At 31.1% G+C, this 22,998-nt stretch overlaps 4 protein-coding genes across 5 annotated transcripts in view; 1 reads left to right on the forward strand and 3 right to left on the reverse strand.

The window, feature by feature from the left end:
* Positions 1–1,810: 1,810 nt before the first annotated feature.
* On the reverse strand, positions 1,811–16,376 carry LOC107451462 (zinc finger protein 721-like). Its single transcript, XM_071186890.1, has 3 exons — positions 12,976–16,376; positions 12,674–12,861; positions 1,811–6,098 (listed from the first exon to the last, which is right to left on the reverse strand). The coding sequence occupies exons 1-3, from the start codon at positions 14,373–14,375 to the stop codon at positions 3,235–3,237; spliced, it is 4,452 nt and encodes a 1,483-aa protein (XP_071042991.1). The 5' UTR covers positions 14,376–16,376; the 3' UTR covers positions 1,811–3,234.
* On the reverse strand, positions 14,416–18,040 carry LOC139426808 (zinc finger protein 32-like). Its single transcript, XM_071186891.1, has 2 exons — positions 17,926–18,040; positions 14,416–14,696 (listed from the first exon to the last, which is right to left on the reverse strand). The coding sequence occupies exons 1-2, from the start codon at positions 18,038–18,040 to the stop codon at positions 14,416–14,418; spliced, it is 396 nt and encodes a 131-aa protein (XP_071042992.1).
* Positions 17,318–20,248, reverse strand: LOC107451461 (zinc finger protein 845; the record flags this gene model as incomplete). The annotated part of the gene is made up of 1 exon (XM_043044495.2): positions 17,318–20,248. A coding segment is annotated over one exon (1,977 nt), but the record flags the coding sequence as incomplete, so codon positions are not given.
* A 1,650-nt stretch (positions 20,249–21,898) lies between these two features.
* LOC107451466 (dehydrogenase/reductase SDR family protein 7-like) overlaps positions 21,899–22,998 on the forward strand; it is a 25,152-nt gene continuing 24,052 nt past the window's right edge. Inside the window, exons 1-2 of one of the 2 annotated variants that reach the window (XM_016067566.4) lie at positions 21,899–22,032; positions 22,119–22,179. In XM_016067566.4, coding sequence (XP_015923052.1) covers positions 22,135–22,179 — 45 coding nt within the window. In that variant the 5' untranslated portion in view covers positions 21,899–22,032; positions 22,119–22,134. Of the gene's footprint in view, positions 22,033–22,118; positions 22,208–22,998 lie in introns of those variants that run through there. The other variant, XM_043044496.2, reaches the window with a different exon arrangement.

A 22,998-nucleotide genomic window follows, 5' to 3' on the forward strand; every position in this document is an offset into this window, starting at 1 on the left:
TTAAAAAATGGTATCATAACCTACTTTGAAGACACCCGCTAGATAGAACTTTTGGTTACTATAAGAATTCATATTTCTTAAATCCATGCTAGATGAATGAATGTTCATTCTCGTCGCATAAGTATAATTATTACTCTCATGCTCTGTTACAGAAACTACTTAATAACTATAAAATATGATGCTAATGCTTTAAAACTATCAGTTCATTCCAAATTAAACACTTTAAAATATAAATCACAATTATATGCTTCAAACTATTTCTTTAATGTAAATTCTCAGTGCTATGTTATAACATTCAAACTCTTATTTAAAGACTATAATTCAATACTACTAATCATTACTCAGAAATGTAAAATTTTTAACTAATTAAATCAGTGGTCCCCAACCTTTTTGTACCCAAGAGCAAATACCAGAATATCGGTCGAATGGTGGGCACCATTTATTTTTTCAAGATAAATTTACAGTTGGTAGACATAGTATTAATATTCTTGTGTAAATAAATGATTACTAAATTGCTTTCAAAACATACGAAGTATAAAAATTATTAATAATATACAGTCAATGTGGTGTTTGGTATGGCATTTCGATGGCCAGGGCTACATAATTGGGAGAATATGATGCTCTTTTTAAGAATGGAATTTATTCCTTTAACTATATTCCAGAATTTCTCATAAGATAAAATAGTTTTGAGGATAATGTCATTCTGAAGATCCACAATTTCTATCTCCAATTCTTATCGCTTTATTTGAAGAAATTCTGAAATGTATGTTGCTATTACGGTTATGTTAATTTGGTTGGTAAAAGGATTAACAAAAAAGTTATCATAAGGCCCGATGATATTAAATTGTTGAAAGCGCTTTTTAAATTGTTCTTTAAGCTAGGGGTGCACAACCTTTNCGGTTATGTTAATTTGGTTGGTAAAAGGATTAACAAAAAAGTTATCATAAGGCCCGATGATATTAAATTGTTGAAAGCGCTTTTTAAATTGTTCTTTAAGCAATTGGAGGCTGATGACAATTGCTAATAAGTCAATTTCACTGTCACCTATCATTTTTTTCATGTTTGGAAAATGCGCAAGAGACTTCATTTTCAAATGTGATATCCACAAAACTAGCTTAGCTCTGAACGAGTTTAAAGCCTCTATCATTTTTGCTTCATGTTTATCCTTCCCCTGCAGCTCCAAGTTCAAATTATTTAGTTTTTCCATTACGTCCGTTATGAATGACAAATCTGCTAGCCAAAGAGGATCTCTTGGTTCTAAAAAATGTTTGATTTTTGGCTGCAAGATAATTTTTTATTTCTCCAATTAAATGCAGAAATCTATCAAGTACTTTGCCTTTACTGAGTCAGCCAACTTCAGTATGTATTTGCATAGCATTTATTGGAAAACGGAAATATTTATCGTTAGGCAGGCACAAGTAGCGGGGGCACCTAGATCGATCGAGGGGAGCCATGGTGCCCGCGGGCATAGGGTTGGCGACCCCTGAATTAAATATTTGACTAAATTTATCTTATTTTTCAGACTGTATTTTAGGTTTCAAATAAATTGTCAAATTTAGATGTAATCATATTATGAGAGACTTTGAATTAGTAGGTCAGTACTCAATAGATTTTAAAATTGGCTAAATATTATTGATCATTCTAGTGAGAAATATGTATCTCGGTAGCCTAAGTGTTACATACAAGTTATTTTATGTATCTAAACAAATTGACTTAAAAATGGGTTTTTTACCACTTGTCGTTTTTCAAAAGAAAACACATTTAGTAATAAAATTACAACAATCACTTTAATAAAAGCAATTGTACAACATGTGTTAGAAAAGATTTATTAAATAAAAGATGTTACAAATAATTTTAATAAAAGTTGCTAGAAATATTTTTATTTTTTTTTCATTGAAAAAAACATATTAACTTGAACTAAGGATTCTAATGATAAGAAAATGAATCACAATTTACATCTTAGTCAAACATAACTGGTTGTAAATAAAGTAATATAATCAGGGGGTAAATTGAAACCAATATGAACATGAAAGTAGATATTTATTATTTAAAAAACTATTTCATTACATTTTATCAAAAATATGGTGTGTCAGTAGAATAAAACATACTGTATTTAATCAGATGACATTTTTGAGAAAAACTCTTATTCATTATACTACAATAAAAAGGTTTCTCACCAGTAAAAACACAAACAGTATAGTTAGCTTTTGAAAAATTAAAAACTCTTTTTATTTTAAACATATTAAAAGAATAAGATTTTGGACCAGTATGAATAAAACAACAATAAATTAGATGGACCTTAAGTGAAAAAAAAAAAAGAACTTTTAACAGGGTGCGTAGCCAAATAATTCAACAAAAAATAAGCACTTTTCAAGCAGTCAAAAAATATTTTTAAGCACTTTAAAAAAATTTCATAATTAGGCAGGATTGGAAAGTTTTTGACAATTGACGGTTTTATATTGTTTTAACCGACATGTCAAAAAAAAACCTTTTGGCCTTGTTTTTGTCAATTGTCAAAAATCATGAAATTTCGAATCACGTAAAACGAATTTCAAACGCTACGCCTGATAATACGCCGGAATAGATTGGGATTGAATTAATTGTGAAAACGTTGAACAAAACAATGTGAACCGTGTCTTTTTGTATGATTCGTAGCGAAAATCAACATGGTAAAGGAAAAATCTCATTTTGAAAAAGGAAAAATTAAGCACTTTTTAAAAACACCCTTTGAGAAAGGGAAAATTAAGCACTTTTTAAAAACACCCATTGAAAAAAGCACCTTTAAGGGCTTTTAAAAAACGAAAATAAGCACCTTTAAGCACTTTTTCAAAACACTATGCACCCTGTTTAACAAGCAAATGGCTTTTAAATAGCCTGAACATGACTGTGATTAGTTAGATAGTTCTTTCTTGAAAAAGCCTTATTACATGAGTAAAGTTTCGTACCACTATGAAGACGACTTTGTTCAGTGAAACTACCTCTTAATGAAAAACTTTTGTTACATACACTACAAGAATAAGGCATCTCACCAATACGAGCACCGCCTATGAACTGTAAGATTACTTTTTGTGAGAAACTCTTATAATATGTAATACATGAATAAGGTTTCTCACCAGTATGCACACAACAGTGTTTATTCAGAGTCACTCAATGTAAAAAACTCTTATTACATATACTACATGAATAAGACTTCTCTTTAATATGAACGCTACCGCATGTAGTGAGATGACTTTTTCATGAAATTTTTTTATTACACATACTTAAAGGATAAGGCTTCTCACCAGTATGAACAAGACTGTGTTTTGTCAAACTACATTTTAGTGAAAATTTTTTATTACATACACTACAAGAATTAGGCTTCTCACCAGTATGAACACGACTGTGTTCTGTCAGACAACTTTTTCGTGAAAAACTCTTATTACATATACTACAAGAATAAGGCTTCTCACCAGTATGAACAAGACTGTGTTTATTCAGACTCCCTCTTTCTGAAAAACTCTTATTACATATACTACAAGAATAAGGCTTCGCACCAGTATGAACAAGACGGTGTTTATTCAAAGTCCCTCTTTCTGAAAATTTCTTATTACATATACTACAAGAATAAGGTTTCTCACCAGTATGAACACGACTGTGTATTGTCAGACTACCTTTTTGTGAAAAACTCTTATTACATATGCTACAAGAATAAGGCTTCTCACCAGTATGAACAAGACTGTGTATTGTCAGACTACCTTTTCGTGAAAAACTCTTATTACATATGCTACAAGAATAAGGCTTCACACCAGTATGAACAAGACTGTGTATTTTCAGACTATCTTTATGTGAAAATTTTTTATTACATATACTACAAGAATAAGGTTTCTCCCCAGTATGAACACGACAGTGTTGATTCAGAGTACCTTTCCTTGAAAAACTCTTATTACATATACTACAAGAATAAGGTTTCTCCCCAGTATGAACACGAGAGTGTTGATTCAGAGTACCTTCCATTGAAAAACTCTTATTACATATACCACAAGAATAAGGTTTCTCCCCAGTATGAACACGAGAGTGTAAATTCAGATTCCTTTTCTCTGAAAAACTCTTCTTACATATATTACAAGAATAAAGCTTCTCACCAGTATGAAAATGACTGTGTTTTGTCAGATTACCTTTTCGAGAAAAACTCTTATTACATATACTACAAGAATAAGGCTTCTTACCAGTATGAATAAGACTGTGTTTATTCAGACTCCCTCTTTCTGAAAAACTCTTATTACATATACTACAACAATAAGGCTTCTCACCAGTATGAGAACGACTGTGTCTTGTCAGATTACCTTCTTGAGAAAAACTTTTATTACATATAGTACAAGAATAAGGCTTCGCACCAGTATGAATATGACCATGTATAGTGAGATATCTTTTTAGTAAAAATTTTTTATTACATATAGTACAAGAATAAGGTTTCTTACCAGTATGAACAAGACTGTGTTTTGTCAGACTACATTTTAGTGAAAATTTTTTATTACACATACTACAAGAATAAGGTTTCTCACCAGTATGAACACGACTGTGTTCTGTCAGACTACGTTTTTGTGAAAAACTCTTATTACATATATTACAAGAATAAGGCTTCACACCAGTATGAACAAGACTGTGTATTTTCAGACTATCTTTATGTGAAAAATTTTTATTACATATACTACAAGAATAAGGTTTCTCCCCAGTATGAACACGACAGTGTCGATTCAGAGTACCTTTCATTGAAAAACTCTTATTACATACACTACAAGAATAAGGTTTCTTCCCAGTATGAACACGATTGTGTATTTTCAAACTACCTTTTTGTGAAAAACTTTTATTACATATACCACAAGAATAAGGTTTCTCCCCAGTATGAACACGAGAGTGTAAATTCAGATTCCTTTTCTCTGAAAAACTCTTCTTACATATATTACAAGAATAAAGCTTCTCACCAGTATGAAAATGACTGTGTTTTGTCAGATTACCTTTTCGAGAAAAACTCTTATTACATATACTACAAGAATAAGGCTTCTCACCAGTATGAACAAGACAGTGTTTATTCAGACTCCCTCTTTCTGAAAAACTCTTATTACATATACTACAAGAAAAAGGCTTCTCACCAGTATGGAAACGACTGTGTCTTGTCAGATTACCTTCTTGAGAATCACTTTTATTACATATAGTACAAGAATATGGCTTCGCACCAGTATGAATACGACCGTGTATAGTGAGATTTCTTTTTCGTAAAAATTTTTTATTACATATACTACAAGAATAAGGTTTCTTACCAGTATGAACAAGACTGTGTTTTGTCAGACTACATTTTAGTGAAAAATTTTTATTACATATACTACAAGAATAAGGTTTCTCACCAGTATGAACACGACTGTGTCCTGTCAGACTACGTTTTTGCAAAAAACTCTTATTACATATATTACAAGAATAAGGCTTCACACCAGAATGAACAAGACTGTGTATTTTCAGACTATCTTTATGTGAAAAATTTTTATTACATATACTACAAGAATAAGGTTTCTCCCCAGTATGAACACGACAGTGTCGATTCAGAGTACCTTTCATTGAAAAACTCTTATTACATACACTACAAGAATAAGGTTTCTTCCCAGTATGAACACGATTGTGTATTTTCAAACTACCTTTTTGTGAAAAACTTTTATCACATATACCACAAGAATAAGGTTTCTCCCCAGTATGAACACGAGAGTGTAAATTCAGATTCTTTTTCTCCGAAAAACTCTTCTTACATATATTACAAGAATAAGGCTTCTCACCAGTATGAAAACGACTGTGTTTTGTCAGACTACCTTTTTGAGAAAAACTCTTATTACATATACTACAAGAATAAGGCTTCTTACCAGTATGAACAAGACTGTGTGTAGTGAGATGATTTTTTTGTGAATATTTTTTATTACATATACTACAAGAATAAGGCTTCTCACCAGTATGAACACGCCTATGTATAGTCAGATTTCTTTTTTGTGAAAACTTTTTATTACATATAGTACAAGAATGAGGTTTCTCACCAGTATGAGCATGACTATATTTAGTCATATTACTTTCTGAAAGCTCTTATTACATATACTAAATGAAAAAGGCTTCTCACCAGTATGAACACTTGTAAAAAAACTCTTATTTTATATGCTACAGGAATAAGTTTTTTTACCAGTATGAATTTTAGTATTTACTCATACTTTTTTCTGAAAAACTATTGTTAGAATAACAAGAATAAGGTTTACTTACAGGATGATACCTATTCAGAATTAAATTAGGCCTTTAATAACATATGATACAAAAAAGAGCATGCTGTATCAAGTCACTAACTTTGACTAAATTTTTACTTAAGTAACATATAATACTGTGGAAATATGATCACCTTACAGCAGGCACATGATTTATTAATAGACACCTTTGTGATATTAATTAAATTACCAAGATACTAAATTATTACTATATAGATACTAAATTATTACCATGATACTATTAAACTAAATTATTTCACTTTATGTTTTTTTATCACAAACAGCAGAATAATATACAATTTCATGTATTAGATTCAATTAACCAAAAACATAATATTTAAGAAAAGAAAAAGATATATGCATGCACAATATGAATTTTATTTACTGTCAGCAAGAAGATATTTTATCACTCACATCGATTTTTTTTCTGCATATAGGAGATAATATTTGAATTAGATCTGCATGGAAATAACCTTTGTTAAGCGCTTTCTATATTGTTTCCGTTACTATGCTGGTAATTCACTTCACATTTGTGAGATTATGGATATGCAGGCTTATAAATTTAATCCAAATAGGAGCAAATCAAAAACAATTTTTTTACGCTTTTCTTTCCACAAATAGGGTTTATTAAAGTCGTCTTCGGTATAAGTAAGAAAGTATGCTTTTATATAGTTTCTCAGCAAGGAATTTTTCAACAAATAAGTACAGATTTGAGCGTTGGCTACGTTATCGGTTGCCTACTTCAACACACCTGATGTCCAGAATCTTGGGACAGTTTTTAAAAAGTAGAGTAAGTTACTACAGAATATCAACCTCTCCTTTTCTTAAGAGAGCATTCATACTGCATTGTAGAAAACAGCATATGCAATTCTAAAGATGCTATTAAGAAAATGATTGGGAAATTTCTTGCGAGTATAGTATTTCACTAACGAAGTCGCGCTGGCATCTCAGAATTCACCCACATGAGTTTTAAACACGCACTATTTTTGTGTCGATCAGAAACATTATCACAGTTCACATTTAACACACCCCTGATTGCTATCGAGGAAGAATGAGTCTAATTTGATGATCCTCTTCTCTCGACGTGATTGAAAGTGCGTTGATTACAAACACTCCGTAAATTAGAGCATATTTTTAAACAAAATAGAATTTTCTATATATTTATAGGTAATATATAATATTTTAAGACATCCCATATGAAGAGCCTTAAAATCGTTACGCTTTTCTTGATGATGGTAACAGACGGGCATTTTTGGAGCTCTGTCTTGGTTGCGCTTATAACTCGCTAATTGTATAAAGGGAGATGCTTTTCTTGAAGCAGTAGAGTTAATTTAATATCCTTGGCAACAGTTTCCGTTGTCGCCAAATATTGTGCCAACTTATTCGACGTAGTCGTAAAAGTTGTTCTCAATTGGGCACGTTCCAATATTCGCACCGGTGTAACCGGTTACACTGGTTTGCCGCACCGACCGTTCCAATATTAAAACCAGTTACACCAGTGCACTGCACCGATCGTTCCAATATTCAAACCAGTGTCACCAGTTACGCACGAAGTGCACCAGGTTTCTGGTCGGTTTGGTCAGTTCGCATGACGTCATTACCCTTATTTGTTTACAAACTTTATTATACTGCTGTTGAGATCGTCATAATTTTGCTGTATTTTTGAATGGATTTTAATATAAATTTGTTATAAAAACTTGTTTTATCATTGAAAATAAATTTTCTTGTNTTATTTTAAATAATTTTTAAAAATTATTTTATTTTAAGAGTAAAAACATATAAATTAATTATAAAAGCTTATATACGTTATTTTTATCGAAAATTTAAGGTAACAATACTTTTCGCGCTTTTTGAGAGGCGAATCTTCTATCACATCATCAAAATCAATTTCCTGTGAGACATACATTTTGCTTTGCAGTCAAAATCTGTTTGACTTAGAAACATCAAATTATGAAGGTGTGTAGAAAATATGTAAAGAGTTAGAAAAAATACAGTTTGATTATTAGTTTTTTTTTTTATAATCGCCGCTGAAAGACTGACTCAATTTTGAGCCAATGTTTAACTACCAAGCCTTGAAATTTTAAAACCAATCCAGAAGACAAGAGAACTCCAGGATCAAGTAGTGAAAGTAGTAGTTTTGTCTTTGTGGAGGACGTTTTGATGGAACTAGCCTGCAATTGAGTTACATGGAGAGGAAAACCACGAAATCCTCCCACGGTTAGTCTAATACCAAGGGAACTCTAATCCATGATCCGCCTACCACTGAGGATATTTCACGTCAGCACTGTGGTCGGTAAAAGTCGGGTTTAGAATTCATATCTATCAGCCATCACTGGGATTCGAACTCGGTGCACCTCATTCGGAGGATGCTCTATCCCTCGAGTCCAACTTTATTGAGTAATAACTCTGCGACAGGTTCCAATTTTATTGATTTGCTAAAATTTAATCATCTTCAAAATGTAAATGGTAATTCAATCGTAATTTTTGTAGAGAAAAAAGGAAATAAACCGTTTTTCCTCTTAACCTGCAATGAATGCAGAAGCAACCACGAGGGTTAAGTGAGCAAAATGAACAGGCAGCGGAGCCTTCCAGTTCTTTAAATAATTGTTAAATTATTAGCTATTAACCTGCGTACTTAAAAAAATAAGAAAAACATTTCTCAGTATTAGGAAATAATAATTAAAAACTGTCATCAGATGGAATAGAACCCACGATCTCACAGTTATGTGTTAGATTTCATAATCATCAGCCCCAAATATACACACCTGCCTTGCGGATATTTTTTAAACTTAATAAATTAAGTCATTTGGTTACTTGACCATAATTCGGCTTATCTTATTCATTTTCAGCTTATGTATATGCACCAAAAATAAATTCAAAACTAGACTAGATATAACACAAGGACTGCTAATTTAACTGTCGGATATAAACCTTATTTAAGATTGAAAATCATAAAACTATGAAAAATCTACATTCCTCGAATTAAATATTTTAAAAATAGTCTGTTTTTGGGTTATAATATTCCTAATTACCTTAATAAACATTAATCGTAATGTCGGGGTTCCACCGATGGAAGACATTTAATATATCAATGGAACACACTAAAGCTTTATAGCAATTAGTTTTACAATTACAATTATAGAATAATTATTATAAGATTATTATAGAATGAATATAGAATTAATATTTATAATAGAATGAAAGGTTTTAAAAGACAAATATTTGTTAATGTTTAATCTAACGAATAGCTCGTGATAAATTTCGTGACAAAAAAAAGAAGAAAATTGAAGACTGATTGATTTCCGGATTTTAGAAACACCTTCTAGTTTTAATATTCAATCAAATTGGTTTCGATGTCTTTCGTCCCACATGTGATTCAGCATATTTTGATATCAATTTTGTTTCGTTCTTATTTAATATTAATTTGTTTGCGACAATTATTTTTTTACTACTTTTTTGCGTATTAATTGTTTTTTGAATTGACAATTTCAATCATCTTTTAGGTATTTAAAACTGCAGCATATCACATGAAAGTATTAAGTACATATATAATTTTTACAATAAAGTAAAATAAAAAAGAATTCTGATCCTTAGGAACAAATATTAAAAAGTCTCATGATCGAATGATGGAGCATAATTACCTTTTAAACAAATCAAAATTTTTTTTACCTTTTAAACTAAAAATTTGCTCATTTTTAAATAATTTATTAATACTCAAATTATCTAAAAGATGATATGACAACGAAGTTTTTTATTTTATTCAGTCATTTATTTATATTTTTTCCATTTTTTTATTTATTTTAATTTCATTAAATTAAATGCTCATCACGTTTAAAATAAAAACAAAGCTGTCAAAATTTCATATATAGTTTCGATTTATAATTTTAAGAAATTGTTTCGACTTTGATTAGGAAATTTAAAAGCCTTATTAATAAAAAAATTGAGAAGCCTTATTAACTTTAAACACATAATAACAACAAAAAGGAGTTAAAAATAGAAACAAATATGATCAATAAACAATAAAATCATAAGCTAACTAAATAAATTAATTTCGTGTACGAAATATATTACAAATAAAACATATTTCATATTTAGGGGAAACATGGAAAATTTGGTCATACACGAGTTTTAAACAATTTTTCTTCTCATGTTTAAACATTTTTTTAGCTGATGATCATTTGATTTCAATGCTCTATTAAACAAAATCATATGTTGTTTCTGTCTATTAGCAGTAAGTAAAATTAAAATAAAATTACATTTGTTGTATCAATTTTATCCAGAACAGACAAAATTAAGAGTTTTGGCAAACAGGCCAGTCAAAGAGGGAATTGAATAGTGGCCCGCCATTTAAATAAATAAACAAAAAAATCTCAATGTATATAGAAAAAACAGCGCAAACCTTTCACGTTTTCCCTAAAATCAAATTGATTTAACAGAAACATTTGCTTACCTCCAACGTGAAAGATTTATGTCTTCTTAATATCCTACGAAAATTTGATATAGAAATTCCTATTTCATTCTCTTACGATTGATTTAAAAAATAACAAAATTAAATTAACCACAATAATTAAATAAATTAAACAATTAGGCTAGTGGAATCATTTAGGATGATTACAGGGGAAAAAAAGCTTTTATAATAAATTAGAAAAAATANTTACGATTGATTTAAAAAATAACAAAATTAAATCAACCACAATAACTAAATAAATTAAACAATTAGGCTAGTTGAAACATTTAGGATGATTAAAGGAAAAAAAAACTTTTATAATACTTTGTTGTTGTTGTTAATTTACGTCGCACTAGAGCTGCACAATGGGCTATTGGCGACGGTCTGGGAGACATCCCGGAGGATGATCCGAAGACATGCCATCACAATTTTGATCCTCTGCGGAGGGGATGGCACCCCCGCTTCGGTAGCCCGACTACCTGCGCGAGAAGTCGAGCACTTTACGGTAGCACAGTTTAACAAGGACCAATACCGCACACCCTCGGTCCCTACGCAGACTGATCCAACTGGTCACCCATCCGCACGCTGACCGTAGCCAGTGATGCTTGACTTTGGTTATCTGTTGAGAACCGTGTCTTAACGATCAGTCCACTGCGGGACTATAACAATAATAAAACATATTTCATATTTAAAAAAACATATTCCATCCGTTATGAAAGACAAATCTTCTAAAGCCAAAGAGGATCTCTTAGTTCTAAAAATGTCTGATTTTTGGCTGCAAGATAATTTTTTATTTCTCCAATTAAATGTAGAAATCTATCAAGTACTTTGCCTTTACTAAGCCAGCGTACTTCAGTATGTATTTGCATAGCATTTATTGGAAAACGGAAATACTTCATCCTTAGGCAAAAGTAGGGGGAGCACCTAGATCGATTGAGGGGAGCCATGGTGCCCGCGGACAAAGGGCTGGGGATCCCTGGATTAAATCTTTGACTAAATTTATTTTATTTTTCAGACCGGATATTAGGTTTCAAATAAAATTGCATTTAACAGATGTTTTGAAGTTAGTCAAATTTGATGTAATCATATTATGAGAGACCTTGAATTAGTAGGTCAGTACTCAATAGATTTTAAAATTTGTTAAATATTATTGATCATTTTTGTGAGAAATATCTATCCCGGTAGCCTAAGTGTTACATACAAGTTATTTTATGTATCTAAACAAATTGAATTAAAAAATTTTTTTTTTTACCACTTGTCGTTTTTTAAAAGAAAAAGCATTTAGTAATAAAACTACAACAGCTACTTTTATTAAAGCAATTGTACAACATGTGTTAGAAAAGATTTATTAAATAAAAGATGCTACAAATAATTTTAATAAAAGTTGCAAGAAATCTTTTCTTTTCATTGAAAAAACATATTAACTTGAACTCAGGATTCAAATGATAAGAAAATAAATCACATTTTATATCTTAGTCAAACTTAACTGGTTGTAAATAAAGTAATATAATCCAGTAATTAAGGGGTAAATTGAAAACAATATGAACATGAATGCAAACATTTAGATCCTTGTTATTTAAAAAAAAAACTAATTTATTACAGACTTCAAAAATATGGTGTGTCAATAGAATAAACAATACTGTATTTAATCAGATGACATTTTTGAGAAAAACTCTTATTCATTATACTACAATAAAAAGGTTTCTCACCAGCAAAATCACCAAACAGTAAAGTTAGCTTGTGAAAAATTAAAAACTCTTTTTTTTTAAAACATATGAAAAAAATAAGATTTTTCACCAGTGTGAATAAAACAACAATAAATTAGATGGACCTTAAGTGAAAAAAAAAACTTTTAACAAGCATATGGTTTTTAAATAGCGTGAACACGACTGACTAGTTAGATAGTTCTTTCTTGAAAAAGCTTTATTACGTACATAACATGAGTGAAGTTTCTTACCACTAAGAAGAGGACTTTGTTCAGTTAAACTACCTCTTAATGAAAAACTCTTGTTACATACACTACAAGAATAAGGCTTCTTACCAGTATGAGCACCGCCTGTGAACTGTAAGATTACTTTTTGTGAGATACTCTTATAATATGTAATACATGAATAAGGTTTCTCACCAGTATGCACACAACAGTGTCTATTCAGAGTCACTCAATGTAAAAAACTCTTATTACATATACTACAAGAATAAGACTTTTCTTTAATATGAACACTACCGCATTTAGTGAGATGACTTTTTCCAGAAATTTAAGGATAAGGCTTCTCACCAATATGAACACGACTGTGTTCTGTCAGACTACCTTTTTGTGAAAAGCTCTCATCACATATACTACAAGAATAAGGCTTCTCACCAGTATGAACAAGACTGTGTTTATTCAGATTCCCTTTTTCTAAAAAACTCTTATTACATATATTACAAGAAAAAGGTTTCTCACCAGTATGAACAAAACAGTGTTTATTCAAAGTCCCTCTTTCCGAAAAACTCTTATTACATATACAACAAGAATAAGGTTTCTCACCAGTATGAACACGACTGTGTATTTTCACACTACCTTTTTGTGAAAAACTCTTATTACATATGCTACAAGAATAAGGCTTCTCACCAGTATGAACAAGACTGTGTATTTTCAGTCTATCTTTAAGTGAAAAACTTTTATTACATACACTACAAGAATAAGGTTTCTCCCCAGTATGAACACGACTGTGTATTTCTAAACTACCTTTTAATGAAAAACTTTTATTACATATGCCACAAGAATAAGGTTTCAACCCAGTATGAACATGAGAGTGTAAATTCAGATTCCCTTTCTCTGAAAAACTCTTGTTACATAAATTACAAGAATAAGGCTTCTCACCATGATGAAAACGACTGTGTTTTGTCAGATTACCGTTTTGAGAAAAACTCTTATTACATATACTACAAGAATAAGGCTTCTTACCAGTATGAACAAGACTGTGTTTATTCAGAGTCCCTCTTTCTGAGAAACTCTTATTACATATACTACAAGAATAAGGCTTCTCACCAGTATGGAAACGACTGTGTCTTGTCAGATTACCTTCTTGAGAAAACCTTTTATTACATATAGTACAAGAATAAGGCTTCGCACCAGTATGAATATGACCGTGTAGAGTGAGATTTCTTTTTCGTGAAAATTTTTTATTACATATAGTACAAGAATAAGGTTTCTCACCAGTATGAACACGACTGTGTTCTGTCAGACTACGTTTTTGTGAAAAACTCTTATTACATATATTACAAGAATAAGGCTTCACACCAGTATGAACAAGACTGTGTTTTTTAAGACTATCTTTATGTGAAAAATTTTTATTACATATACTACAAGAATAAGGTTCCTCCCCAGGTTGAACACGACAGTGTTGATTCAGAGTACCTTTCATTGAAAAACTCTTATTACATACACTACAAGAATAAGGTTTCTCCCCAGTATGAACACGGCAGTGTTGATTCAGAGTCCCTCTCCTTGAAAAACTCTTATTACATATATTACAAGAATAAGGCTTCTCACCATTATGAACACGACCATGTGTAGTGAGATGTTTTTTCTGTGAAATTTTTTTATCACATGTACTGCAAGAATAAGATTTCTTCCCAGTATGAACAAGACAGTGTTGTTTCAGAGTTATTCTCATCGAAAAACTCGTATTAGATATACTACAAGAATAAGGCTTCTCACCAGTATGAACACGACTGTGTATAGTGAGATTTCATTTTTGTGTGAAACTTTTTATTACATATAGTACAAGAATAAGGTTTCTCACCAGTACGAATATGAATGTGTTTGATCAGACTACTTTTTAGTGAAAAAATTTCATTACATGTACTACAAGAATAAGGCTTCTTACCAGTATGAACAGGATTGTGTCTAGTGAGATTAAATTTTTGCGAAAAACTCTTATTACATAAATTACAAGAATGAGGTTTCTCACCAGTATGAACATTTGTAAAAAACTCTTATTTTATATGCTACAGGAATAAGTTTTTTTACCAAAATGAATTTTAGTATTTACTCATACTTTTTCCTGAAAAACCATTTTCAGAATAAAAAGAATAAGGTTTACTTACAGGATGATACCTATTTTGAATTAAATTAGGCTTTTAATAACATATGATACAAAAAAGAGCATGCTGTATCAAGTCACTAACTTTGACCAAATTTTTACTTAAGTAACATATAATACTGTGGAAATATGATCACCTTACAGCAGGCACATGATTTATTAATAGACGCATTTGTGAATTTAAATTAAATTACCAAGATACTAAATTATTACTATATAGATACTAAATTATTAGCATGATATTATTAAACTAAATTATTTCACCTTGTTTTTTTATCACAGGAAACAGCAGAATAATGTACAATTTCATGTATTAGATTCAATTAACCAAAAACATAATCTTTAAAAAAAGAAAAAGATATATGCATGCACAATATGAATTTTAGTTACTGTCAGCAAGAAGATATTTTATCACTCATATCAATTTTTTTTCTGTATATAGAAGATAATATTTGAATTAGATCTGCATGGAAATAACCTTTGTTAAGCGCTCTCTATATTGCTTCCGTTACTATGCTGGTAATTCACTTCACATTTATTTAAGATTATGGATATGCAGGCTAATAAATTTAATCCATGTAGGGGCAAATCAAAAACAATATATGATTTTCTTTACACAAATAGGGTTTATTAAAGTCGTCTTCGGTATAAGTAAGAAAGTATGTTTTAATATAGTTTCTCAGCAAAGATTTTTTCAACAATTAAGCACAGATTTGAGCGTTGGTTACGTTATCGGTTGCCTACTTCAACACACCTGATGTCCAGAATCTTAGGACAGTTTATAGAAAGTAGAGTAAGCTATTATAGAATATCAACCTCTCATTTTCTTAAGAGAGCATTCATACTGCATTGTAGAAAACCGCATATGCAATTCTAAAGATGCTATTGAGAATATGATTGGGAAATCTTTTGCGAGTATAGTATTTCACTAACGAAGTCGCGTTTCCATCTCCAAATTCACACACATGAGTTTTAAGCACGCACTATTTTTGTGTCGTTCAGGAACATTATCACAGTTCACATTTAACACACCCCTGATTGCGATCGAGGAAGAATGAGAGCCTAAATTGATGATCCTTTTCTCTCGACGATGATTGAAAGTGCATTGATCACATTCTGAGTCAACACTCCGTAAATTAGAACATATTTTTAAACAAAATAGAATTTTCTATATATTTATAGGTAATATAGAATATTTTAAGATATCCATCTTCCATATAAAGAGCCTTAAAATCGTTACGCTTTTCTTGATGATGATTACTGACGGGCATTTTTGGAGCTCAGTCTTGGTTGCGCTTACAGCTCGCTGATTGTATAAAAGGAGATGGTTTTCTTGATTGGTTGTGAATTTACGTCGCAGTAGAGCAGCACAATGGGCTATTGGCGACGGTCTGGGAAACATCCCGGAGGATGATCCGAAGACATGCCATCACAATTTTGATCCTCTCTGGAGGGGATGGCACCCCCGCTTCGGGAAACCGACGACCTGCGCGAGAGGTCGAGCACTTTACGGTAGCTCAGTTTAACGAGGACTATTACCGCACACCCTCGGTCCCTACGCAGGCTGATCAAAGTGGTCACCCACCCACACACTGACCGCAGCCGGAGATGCTTGACTTCGGTGATCTGCTGGGAACCGTGTCTTAACGATCAGTCCACTGCGGGACGACGGTTTTCTTGAAGCAGTAGAGTTAACTTGCGCACTGTCCTGAATGCCAGCCGTTTTATAACCCTAAACTTTGGCAATCAGCCGAAATGGGTGATTGCCAAACGAAATCTATCGCCAAGAGCTTGGATGCCAGATTTTTTTTGAGCGTGGTGAAAATGGCGAATACGTTATATAGCTCCAATAATGTACACAATCTTTTTATGAACTAATAAGTAAATTCCTATCGTTTAAAATCTAGTTCACCAGCCCCAGTGTGACTTTATGTCTAACGTGGAAGCGATGAAATTGCACGTTATGACCATAATTTGTAGGAAAAGAAATCGCACTGTCTTGAATGCCAGCCGTTTTATAAACCTAAACTTTGGCGATCAGCTGAAATGGGTGATCATGCAATTTAACTTCATCGACGGAAATATTTTATGGTTGGGCACACCTAGATCGATCGAGGGGGGTCATGGTGCCCACGGGTATAGGGTTGGGGACCCCAGAATTAAATCTTTGACTAAATTAATTTCATTTTTGAGACTGGATTTTAGGTTTCAAATAAAATTGCATTTAACAGATATTTTGAAGTTAGTCAAATTTAGATGTAATCATATTATGAGAGACTTTGAATCAGTAAGTCAGTACTCAATAGATTTTAAAATTGGTTAAATATTATTGATCATTTCTGTGAGAAATATGTATCCCGGTAGCCTAAGTGCTACATACAAGTTATTTTATGTATCTAAACAAATTGACTTAAAAATGGTTTTTTTTTACCACTTGTCGTTTTTTTAAAAGAAAAAAAAACATTTAGTAATAAAATTACAACAGCTACTTTTATAAAAGCAATTGTACAACGTGTGTTAGAAAAGATTTATTAAATAAAAGATGTTACAAATGATTTTAATAAATTGCTAGAAGTCTTTTTTTTTTCATTGAAAAAAACATATTAACTTGAACTCAGGATTCTAATGATAAGAAAATAAATCACAATTTATAACTTAATCAAACATAACTGGTTGTAAATAAAGTAATATAATCCAGTAATCAAGGGGTAAATTGAAAACAATATGAACATGAATGCAAACATTTAGATCCCTATTATTAAAAATACTATTTTACTACACACAATATGGTGTGTCAATAGAATAAACAATACTGTATTTAATCAGATGACATTTTTGAGAAAAACTCTTATTCATTATACTACAATAAAAAGGTTTCTCACCAGTAAAGTTAGCTTTAGAAAAATTAAAAATTCTTTTTTTTTTATAAACATATTAAATAAATAAGATTTTTCACCAGTATGAATAAAACAACAATAAATTCGATGGACCTTAAGTGAAAAAAAAGAAAACTTTTAACAAGCATACGGCTGTTAAATAGCGTGAACATGACTGTGACTAGTTAGATAGTTCTTTCTTGAAAAAGCCTTATTACATATACTACATGAATAAAGTTTCTTACCACTATGAAGACGACATTGTTCAGTCAAACTACCTCTTAATGAAAAACTTTTATTACATACACTACAAGAATAAGGCTTCTCACCAGTATGAGCACCGCCTGTGATCTGTAACATTACTTTTTGTGAGAAACTCTTATAATATGTAATACATGAATAAGGTTTCTCACCAGTATGCACACAACAGTGTTTATTCAAAGTCAATCAATGTAAAACACTCTTACTACATATACTACAAGAATAAGACTTCTCTTTAGTAAGAACACTACTGCGTGTAGTTTTAGTAAATTTTTATAATAACATAAACTTTAGTAAAATAAATGTAGTAAATTTTTTATTACACAAACTTTAAGGATATGGCTTCTCATCAGTATGAACAAAACTGTGTTTTGTCAAACTACATTTTAGTAAAAAATTTTCATTACATACACTACAAGAATAAGGCTTCTCACCAGTATGAACAAGACTGTGTTTATTCAGATTCCCTCTTTCTGAAAAACTCTTATTACATATACTACAAGAATAAGGCTTGTCACCAGTATGAACAAGACTGTGTTTATTCAGAGTTCCTCTTTCTGAAAATCTCTTATTACATATACTACAAGAATAAGGTTTCTCACCAGTATGAACACGACTGTGCTTATTCAGAGTCGATCTTTCTGAAAAACTCTTATTACATATACTACAAGAATAAGGCTTCTCACCAGTATGAATAAGACTGTGTTTATTCAAAGTCCCTCTTTCCGAAAAACTTTTATTACATATACTACAAGAATAAGGTTTCTCCCCAGTATGAACACGACTGTGTATTCTCAGACCACCTTTTTGTGAAAAACTCTTATTACATATGCTACAAGAATAAGGCTTCTTACCAGTATGAACAAGACTGTGTTTATTCAGACTCCCTCTTTCTGAAAAACTCTTATTACATATACTACAAGAATAAGGCTTCTCACCAGTATGAACACGGGAGTGCTGACTCAGATTACTTTCTTGAGAAAAACTTTTATTACATATAGCACAAGAATAAGGCTTCACACCAGTATGAACACGACAGTGTATAGTGAAATTTCTTTTTCGCGAAAATGTTTTATTACATATAGTACAAGAATAAGGTTTCTCACCAGTATGAACAAGACTGTGTTTCGTCAGACTACATTTTAGGGAAAATTTTTTAATACATATACTACAAGAATAAGGTTTCTCACCCGTATGAACACGACTGTGTTCTGTCAGCCTATGTTTTTGTGAAAAACTTTTATTACATATATTACAAGAATAAGGCTTCTCACCAGTATGAACAAAACTGTGTATTTTCAGTTTATCTTGATGTGAAAAACTTTTATTACATATACTACAAGAATAAGGTTTCTCCCCAGTATGAACACGGCAGTGTTGATTCAGATTACTTTCTTGAGAAAAACTTTTATTACATATAGTACAAGAATAAGGCTTCGCACCAGAATGAACACGACCGTGTATAGTGAGATTTCTTTTTCGTGAAAATGTTTTATTACATATAGTACAAGAATAAGGTTTCTCACCAGTATGAACAAGGCTGTGTTTCATCAGTCTACAATTTAGTGAAAATTTTTTATTACATATACTACAAGAATAAGGTTTCTCACCAGTATGACCACGACTGTGTTCAGTCAGACTACGTTTTTGTGAAAAACTCTTATTACATATATTACAAGAATAAGGCTTCTCGCCAGTATGAACAAGACTGTGTATTTTCAGTCTATCTTTATATGAAAAACTTTTATTACATATACTACAAGAATAAGGTTTCTCCCCAGTATGAACACGATAGTGTTGATTCAGAGTACCTTTCATTGAAAAACTCTTATTACATATAGTACAAGAATAAGGTTTCTCCCCAGTATGAACAAGGCTGTGTTTCATCAGTCTACAATTTAGTGAAAATTTTTTATTACATATACTACAAGAATAAGGTTTCTCACTAGTATGACCACGACTGTGTTCTGTCAGACCACGTTTGTGTGAAGAACTCTTATTACATACACTACAAGAATAAGGTTTCTCCCCAGTATGAAGACGACAGTGATGTTTCAGAGTCTTCCTCGTTGAAAAACTCTTAGTAGATTTACTACAAGAATTAGGCTTCTCACCAGTATGAACACGATTGTGTATAGTGAGATTTCTTTTTCTTGAAAACTTTTTATTACATATAGTACAAGAATAAGGTTTCTCACCAGTATGAACATGAATGTGTTTGATCAGACTACTTTTTAGTGAAAAAATTTCGTTACATATACTACAAGAAGAAGGCTTCTCACCAGTATGAACACTTGCGAAAAACCCTTATTTTATTTACTACAAGAATAAGATTTTTCACCAGTATGAATTTTAGTATTTGCTCAGACTTTTTCCTGAAAAACTCTTGTTAGAATAAAGTTGACTTACAGGATGACACCTATTCTGATTTAAATTATGCCTTTAATAACAAATGATACAAAAAAGAACATGCTGTATCAAGTCACTTACTTTGACTAAATTTTTACTTAAGTAAAATAGAATATTTTGGAAATATGATCACCTTACAGCAGGCACATGATTTATTAATAGACGCATATGAGAATTTAAATTATATTGCCAAGATACTAAATTATTACTATACTTAATTATTACTATATAGATACTAAATTATTACTATGATACTATTAAACTAATTTATCTCACTTTTTTGTTTTTTTTTTATCACAAAAAAAAGCAGATAATGCACAATTTCATGTATTCGATTCAATTAACCAAAAATACATAATCTTTATAAAAAGAAAAAGATATATGCACGCACAATATGAATTTTATTTTCTGTCAGCAAGAAAATATTTTATCACTCATATCGATTTTTTTACCGTATGTAGAAGATAATATTTGAATTAGATCTGCATGGAAATAAACTTTATAAAGCGCTTTCTATGTTGTTTCTGTTACTATGATGGTAATTCACTTCACATTCGTAAGATTATGGATATGCAGGCATATAAATTTAATCCAAGTAGGGGCAAATCAAAAACAATTTTTTTATGCTTTTTCTTTACGCAAATAGGGTTTATTAAAGTCGTCTTCGGTATAAGTAAGAAAGTATGTTTTAATATAGTTTCTCAGCAAAGAATTTTTTAACAATTAAGTACAGATTTGAGCGTTGGTTACCTACTTCAACACACCTGATGTCCAGAATCTAGGGACAGTTTTTGAAAAGTAGAGTAAGTTACTACAGAATATCAACTTCTCCTTTTCTTAAGAGAGCATTCATACTGCATTTTAGAAAACCGCATATGCAATTCTGAAGATGCCATTGAGAAAATGATTGGGAAATTTTTTTGAAGTATAGTATTTCACTAACGAAGTCACGTTTGCATCTCAGAATTCACACACATGAGTTTTAAGCCAGCACTATTTTTGTGTCGTTCAGAAACATTATCACAGTTCACATTTAACACACCCCTGATTGCTTATTGAGGAAGCATGAGAGCTTAAATTGATGATCCTCTTCTCTCGTCGATGATTGAAAGTCCGTTGATCACATTCTGTGTCAACACTCCGTAAATTGGAATGCATTTGTAAACAAAATAGAATTTTCTAAATACTTATAGGTAATATAGAATATTTGAAGAAATCTATCTTCCATTTGAAGAGCCTTATTGATCGGGCATTTTTGAAGCTCTGTCTTGGTTGCGCTTATAGCTCGCTACTTGTATAAAAGGAGACGCTTGGCTGACCGACTTTGTAATAAATAGAGGCATTTGATTGGTCAATTATACCACGTTTTCATCTTTATTGGTTAATTGTCATGTTGTATTTACTGAAGCAGTGTGTAAACTGAGTTCAGCGAGAATGGCTTTTTAAATGTGCATTCCTTTAGATCCGTTTGTAACTGTAACACTAATAACTTTGGTTTGCAGGCGTAAATCAATCTTAAGAAGAGCAAAATCAGCAGCCAAAAGCGTTCTAAGTCAACTTCCTTTGCCTGGATTGATGGTTAATCAATGATCTTTTTAATCATGTTTTGATGACCAATGCTGGTTTCTTATCTCTGAATCTGTATTTGTGCCACAGTTCAAATATTTAGAAAAAATTTTGATGTACTTGTAATTTCTTCTTATTTTATGCTTATATTATCACATTCTTCCGCTCTTTTTTATTATTAATTTCTCTTCGAAAATTTCAGAGAATATACTTAAAAAATGAGTGAGCGACCAGTCGATTCGGAAGCAACTAATGTGTTCCAAGTAAATGCATATCCAACTATATTTTTTAGTTATGTATAAAATATTTGTTCCTAATGTTATTTTCATTAAAAATATAGTTATTTAGAATTTAAATAAAAGCTTTGTCAATGTTCTTATTTGTTTGTACAGGGAAACCTGTCTGAGTGAAACCTAGCGATGCAATTAGACAGGTGGTGAAATTGTTAAGGGTGAAAAGTCATTGTCTTTTTGCTCATTTCTTAGAATCACGTTATTCTTAGTGTTATAAAATATTAATATACTATTCATAAAAACTCAACCTCTGAACTTAAGGAAATATTTGGCTCTCATATAGACAGCATTAATTAATATACTTTTTAAGCAAGAATATAAATAATTCTTTTTAACAGGACTTGTAAATTTTAGTTAGCAAGGAACTTCTTATATCTTGAAAAAATTATGGTATACAAAAGTGGGTATAGAGTGTTTTCATCTTGGAAAAAAAATTGGTGAGAATTTCTCACCCTTTCTCAAAAACATGGTAAGATTTCAAAAAGTTAAGTGAGATTTCTAAAAATTAAAAAAAAAAAAGGCACAATATGTCTTGAAAAAAAAGTCGCTTCTTTAATCATAATAAATTTTTAAGATCTTCTAATTTTTAAAGCATTGAATATTTTTCCTGCATCATCATATGGAAAATGTTCTACATCTACTTTTTCATCAGCTATTCTCATTTGGTTGCTCAGATGCATATTTGTTTCGTTTTGATCGTTTCTACCCATAGGGTGACCCGGGGTAATTCACGATCACTCTGTTTCTGGGGTAAATAATGATCACCTAGTGTGGGCCTACTGTTGAGAT

The sequence above is a fragment of the Parasteatoda tepidariorum genome, chromosome 10 (genome assembly GCF_043381705.1).
Source record: "Parasteatoda tepidariorum isolate YZ-2023 chromosome 10, CAS_Ptep_4.0, whole genome shotgun sequence".
In the NCBI taxonomy this organism is placed as follows: domain Eukaryota; kingdom Metazoa; phylum Arthropoda; class Arachnida; order Araneae; family Theridiidae; genus Parasteatoda; species Parasteatoda tepidariorum.

Bases quoted from the DNA above. Each gene is read 5' to 3' on its own strand.
- LOC139426808 (XM_071186891.1), bottom strand. From the start codon at position 18,040: ATGTTACAGATCACAGGCGGTGCTCATACTGGTGAGAAGCCTTATTCT. The intron at 14,697-17,925 runs GTAAGAAACTTT...ATATAAAATAAG, and splicing joins ACAATGTCGTCTTCATAGTG to AGTTTTTTACAAATGTTCAT.
- LOC107451462 (XM_071186890.1), bottom strand. From the start codon at position 14,375: ATGAGAATAACTCTGAAACAACACTGTCTTGTTCATACTGGGAAGAAA. The intron at 12,862-12,975 runs TTAAATTTCTGG...GACTCTGAATAG, and splicing joins ATTGGTGAGAAGCCTTATCC to ACACTGTTGTGTGCATACTG. The intron at 6,099-12,673 runs GTAAGAAACTTC...ATATGTAATAAG, and splicing joins ACAAAGTCCTCTTCTTAGTG to AGCTTTCAGAAAGTAATATG.